Consider the following 5,580-nt stretch of genomic DNA (forward strand, 5'->3'; position numbering starts at 1 on the left):
TGTGTGTGAGTGTATGTATATGAGTGAGTGTGTGTATGTGTGTGTGCGTCTGAGTGTATGTGTGTATGTGAGTGTGTATGAGTGTATATGTATGAATGTGTGTCTGAGTGTATGTGTGTGTCTTTGAGTGTGTGAGTGTGAGTGTATGTGTATGAGTGTGTATATGTGTGTCTGCAAGTGTGTGTGTGTCTTTGAGTGTGTATGTGAGTGAGTGTAAGTGTGTGTGTGGGTATTAGAGCCTGAGAGAACAGAACTCCTGGCCAGGTTTGAGAAGGCATCCAAGGGCACCCCCACATTTTAGAGATTAGCCAGCTGAGGGCAGCGGGGCAGGGGAGGACCCCTGTGGGGGGGGTGCTCAGGGTGCGCAGGTCCCCACTCTGAGCCCATGTGCCCTCCGGGCCCCATTCCACTGGGCCGCTCTCTCTGCTTCTCCTCCTCTGGGCATCCGTCCCGCGCTGGGAGCTCCCCACTGACAGACGTGGGGGGCCTCAGCCACTAGGCGGGTGCTGGCCACCCTCTTAGGAAGACCCAGCCTGCACAATATTAGTGCTGGCCGTTCTTCATCATGCAAAATGAGGAGTATGTCTGGACAGAAAATCTGGTGAAGCACCTACTGTGTGTCTGCCCCGGCTGGGCTCTGGGCTCTGAAGGCATGAGTAAGAACCACCTGCCCTCAGAGAGCTCACACTCTGCCGAGATGCGTCATCATAACTTGTAGACCAGGCCCGCGTTGGCACTAGGCTGAGGGGTCAGGAACACCCTAGAGGAGGGAGACCCCATCAGGCTTCAGTCGAGGGGGCCCAGGCCCTGGCTCTCCCCTCTCCACCCACAGTGCCTAGGCAGAGGGGCTGCTGTGGAGCACGAGCCCCTACAAGTTTGCCTCCCAAATGGGAATGGGCTGCGACTGCCACTCCCGGGGCTGCAGACAGACCTGGGTGAGGCCTGTGTAGGTTCTGCCAAGGTCTTCACCGTCTCCAAGAGCAGGGAGTGACAGAGGAGCCCCAGGGCCCAGACAGGGGGACCAGGTCCCCAGCGATGACCACCTCGCCCCATCTTACAGCACAGCCAGGAGCCAGAGATGGAGGGGTGTCCTCTGCAGGAAGGGCCTGTCCTAATCATTGGCTTCTGTACCCCCCCCCCCTCCAGTGCCTGGCACATGGTGGGGCTGAATTATGCATTAAGTGAGCTCACTAAACTCCCATGCGGCAGACTGAACCAGGCAGAGTGTGCTGACCGTGCTGACCGTGCTCCCAAGCTGGGCTTTCCAGAGAGAGAACATTCCGGGGTGTGGAGGTGGGATCTGCCTGGTCTTTGTGGAGGGACCAGGGAGCTGAGGCCAGAGAAGCGGATGCGAGGGGCTGGGCTGTGGCAGGCCTTGAATGCCAAGACCAGATCTTCCAGAAGGATGCTCTCACCTCAGGCTTCTCCTTTCTCAGGCCTGCTGTCTGGCCCATTGATTTCTCCCTGGCAGGAGCACTGCCAGGCTTTCTGCCGAGTCCTGGGATCGATAAGATGTCCTCCCACCGGCTGCTGCAGTCTGGGCTTGGGAGAACAGAAGAGAAAGGGGGGATGCTGGGCTGCCCTCTCCTGTTCTATTAAGGAGGGCTCCCCAGGGCAAAGGAAAAAGCCCTGGGCTCCTCTTCCTGGGACATGAGGGGGACATTCTCTCCCCCATATACCCCAGATGACCATTGTCCCCAGCCATGGCCAGCGTAAGCCACGGCCACCACCAGGCTGGTGTCTGGGGCTGGGGGCACCACTCCAAGGCGCAATGCCCCACCGGCCATCGTGGGGCTGTCCTCACGGCCTCCCCCACTCAGTAGGACTTTCCAGGGCCCTGCTGGGGACGTCTTCGGGGGCCCAGGCACAGGGAGAGGCCCCCAGGAGGTAGCCAGAGGAGGTCTTGCCCTGCCTGGCAATATGCATCTTCTAGTCACTGAGCCCCTGTGTGCCTGGCACCATGCCCGAGGACCAGGCTGTGGCCTAAAGATGAGCCATGGACACAGACCAGTCTAAGACAAGACAGGGAGGGAGTCAGTGAGGGGGGCAGAGAGAAATCAGGCCAGGTGCTCCAGCAGTGGGACAATAATAGTAGCAGCTGACATTTATACGGCACCTACTGTGTGCCAGATGCTTACTAAGGACTTTCCAAGCATCATCTCATGTGATCTTCACAATAATCCTGGGAGGCAGCTGTTATGATGATGCTCATTTAAAGATGAGGAAACCAAGGCCAACAGAGAGTAAGTGACTTGCCCAGGGTCACACAGCTAGTGCGTATTTGGGGTGGGTTTGAACTCAGGTTTTCCTGACTCCAGGCCCAACACTGTGCACTATGGTACCAACCGGGTGCCTAGGAAAGATTACTTTCATCCCTTTATTAAGAGGATTTGTTCTGTGAAGTTTGGATTTAATCAAAGGATTGCACTTGAGGACCTGGACGGCCACATGTGGCATCACCCCTGATCTAGGGGAATCAGCGAGGGCTTCACTGAGGAGGCAGCTCCTGAACTGGGCCTCAAAGAATAAGGATTTCAGTAGGTGGGAAGTGAAGGGAAGACAGTCCAAGGAGAAGGGAGAAGGGAGAAGGGAGAGGGGAGAGGGCAGAGGGCAGGACAAGCTCTGGAAATTTCACCAGTCTGGGCCTCAGTCGCTTCATAATGTCTCGAAGGAAATTAAGGTAACCTGGGACCCCAGTTCTGAACAGTTTATTGGCAAAGTGTGAATTTGCCCGAACCAGGGTCTCATCCGAAGAAGCAGCCTCAGAGAGGAAAGACAATGCAGTTGGCCAGTCAGAAGCATGGCGGGCCTGGGGACAGTGTGAGTGATGGGTGCTCAGGAAAGTGGGCTTAGCTCAATCTCTCCCTCCAGCGGGTCGCTAGAATTCTGGTGCAGGGAGTGGACCCATGGCAGGCTTCCTCTGATTGGGCAAGGACAGCTGGGGGTCCAGAGGCTAAAGTGATTTATAGGGAAATGGAACTTGGAGATTTAACTCAAAGGAAACTGACCCTCATAACTGAATTAAAGAACGGCCCCTGAGGCGCTTGTCCAAAATGGCCAGAGACACAGAACAGGATCAATCACGAAACGGAATCCGTTTGATTTTCTCAACAAAATGGGATAGTTGTTTAGTGTCTTCAGGTGGAGGTGATTGTAATGTTGGTGATGGGGATGGTGGGCGTGGGGAGCATAGACAGGAGCCGCCATGGGGCCGTTGTAGGAGCTGGGTAACAGCTGGAAGGGATGGGAAGAGAAGGGGAAGGAGAGGGCCGGACTCACTGACCCTGGTGGGGTCTGTTCACAGGTGGAGAACTCCGTGCTTGACACTTACGACCTGGTTTATGAACAGGCAATGAGGAATGTGTCCGACATCTGGTGGCAGAGGCTGGTGGCCATGCATGACACGGTGAGCCCTGGCTGGGCTGAGGACAAGCCCTGGACTGGGAGGGGCCTGGGAAGGAGAGAAAGGGAGGGCGGGCCTGTGGCAGAAATGGTTTGATTCCTGTTCTAAGGCCCAGGTGACCCTGCAAAGTCTGCCCCTCCCTGGTCCTCAGTTTCCCTAAAGGAGTATTGAGGCTCAAGGGGGTGGGGCTCATGAGAGAGCCTGGAGAAGGGCCAGAGGCTGCTGGCAGCACCCTCCCACCTGCTGGCCCGAGATGAGCCCAGAGAGGACAGGCCAGGCAGCTGCAGATGGCTCCCTGGCCTGCCTCTCACTGGGGCGTCTGCCATTTTCAGTTTGGCTGCTGTGGAAAGATCTCCCCTCTCAGTTGGCTTGGCCAGGAGGAAAAGGCCTTGTGTAGGGGAGGCCCACAGAGAGAGGTACGAAGGAAGGCCGGGAGGCTGCTGGAGGGGTCAGCTTGGGCCTGGCTTGGGGGTGGGGGAGAGGTGTGGGCAGGACTCCAGCCCTGTCTTGGCCGCCCCAGGTGAGAACTATTACACAGCCCTCCCAGGGAGGGAGTTCAAGTATGGCCCTCATTTTACACGTGAAGGCTGAGGCTCCAAGGCTTCAGTGACTTGTCCAGGGCCATGCGGTGAGTAAGGAATAGAGCCAGGATCTGAACCCAGGTCTCTGCACCCTGAGCCTCAGGAGTGTGTTCTGGAGCAGATGGCAGCCTGAACGGTCCTCTCAGGGGTGGGCAGCTTGTGGCACCCAGGCCTGGGTTCTCTGGGGCTCAGAACCCAGCTGTCCCAGCCTATGCTTGAGCCAGGGTCGCCCCTCCAGCGCGTGCCCAGCCTCCTAGGAGGGAAAGCCTGATTGAAGCTGGGGGCCACTCCACCTCTCCATCCCTTCCCCGGCCCTCCCCCGACTCCTCCCTGGGGCCAAGAGAACAAGGCTACCCCCCCCCCAAGGCCAGGCTGCCCCCCACCCCCCATGCCCCAAATGCTCCATGTAAGCCTTAAGCATCTCCATTCCTGCAGTTAAGCCTGTAAAGGTCTCCTGAGCACCCGAGCGGCCCTGCCCCACCCCCCCAAAGGGCCTCCAGAATCCGCAGGGCCTTCTCTGCCCTCATGGGAACTGCATGTTATGATGACCTCATGCCCGCTCAGTGCCTGGTACGTCCCAGCCAGCCGGCAGCCCCCAGTGCCTAGGCCCCAGCCAGGGCAGGTGGCCGAGGGTGCAGCTGCAGGGCCTGGCCCAGGCTGTCTGGGGACCCCTCTCTGGGATGCCGAGCCTGGTTCAGGCCCCACCGGGGCCAGGGGAGTGGGGGCCCTGCTCCTCCCACAAGTGGGGGTGGGGGCCAGCCTCTGCTCTGCTCAGCCTGCCTCCCTCCCTGCCTTCCAGGGCTGCCTCCAGGAGATCAGAAGCTTGATGAGGGAACACCTGCGCCTAACCACCCTCCTTCTCATCATCACCCTGGCCTTCATGGTACCCACCCCAGTTCCCCCTCTCTGGCTCCCTCCCCCGGTCTCCCCCCTTCCCAGCTCCCTCCTCCCTCCCCCCCCACCTCCCTCCCACCTCAGGGAGTACTCTGTCCAGAGTACAGAGCTGTGACCCTGTGGGACAGGGCTAGGTTAGACCTGGGCTTAGAAGAAGGTCCGTCTTCTCCTGGCCCATAAAGAAGTCCTATGATGACCCTTCCCATTTCCTCGGCAGGGCATGCTTCCCTTGTCTAGGACCCTCAGGCTGAGGGCCTTCCAGAGCATCCCTCAGACCCACTGTTGCATGTTACAGATGGGGAAACTGAGGAAGTGATGTGATTTGCCCAAAGCCACAGAGGGAACAAGGTTCCCTGGCTCCCAGTGAGCAGTCCCTGGATTTGGTGCCAGAAAACCCCTTCCTATGTGTGTGACCCTGAGTCAGCACCCCGTCCTCTGGACCAAGACTTCCTTTTGGATTCCCCAGCCTAAATCCTCAGAATTTTCTCTCCCTGAGCTGGAGAAATGGAATGTCCCAGACACCTTCCCCAAAGCCTGTGAATTGAAAGGTCCATGCCCAACTCCAGCCACCAGGAAGGTGCCCAGAGTCTCAGGGCTCTGCTCCTCCCTCCCTTCTTCCCCCGACCCTATGCCAAAGGCCACAGGGATCCTTCCTAGAAAGGGCTCCGGTAGGAAGGCCCTCCATTAGGTGGTGCTGTCTAG

The 5,580-nt window shown here is 58.3% G+C and overlaps 1 protein-coding gene across 3 annotated transcripts in view; it reads left to right on the forward strand.

The window, feature by feature from the left end:
- Positions 1–5,580, forward strand: part of TSPAN32 (tetraspanin 32) — a 31,769-nt gene that overhangs the window by 25,140 nt on the left and 1,049 nt on the right. For 2 of the 3 annotated variants that reach the window (XM_069107290.1, XM_069107291.1), the window contains exons 5-7: positions 3,305–3,406; positions 3,736–3,819; positions 4,784–4,867. In XM_069107290.1, coding sequence (XP_068963391.1) covers positions 3,305–3,406; positions 3,736–3,819; positions 4,784–4,867 — 270 coding nt within the window. The remainder of the gene's footprint in view (positions 1–3,304; positions 3,407–3,735; positions 3,820–4,783; positions 4,868–5,580) is intronic. The other variant, XM_069107292.1, reaches the window with a different exon arrangement.

Source organism: Petaurus breviceps, unplaced genomic scaffold (genome assembly GCF_028583685.1).
Source record: "Petaurus breviceps papuanus isolate PSGF00001 unplaced genomic scaffold, PetGlider_PUasm1.0 89794, whole genome shotgun sequence".
NCBI lineage: Eukaryota > Metazoa > Chordata > Mammalia > Diprotodontia > Petauridae > Petaurus > Petaurus breviceps.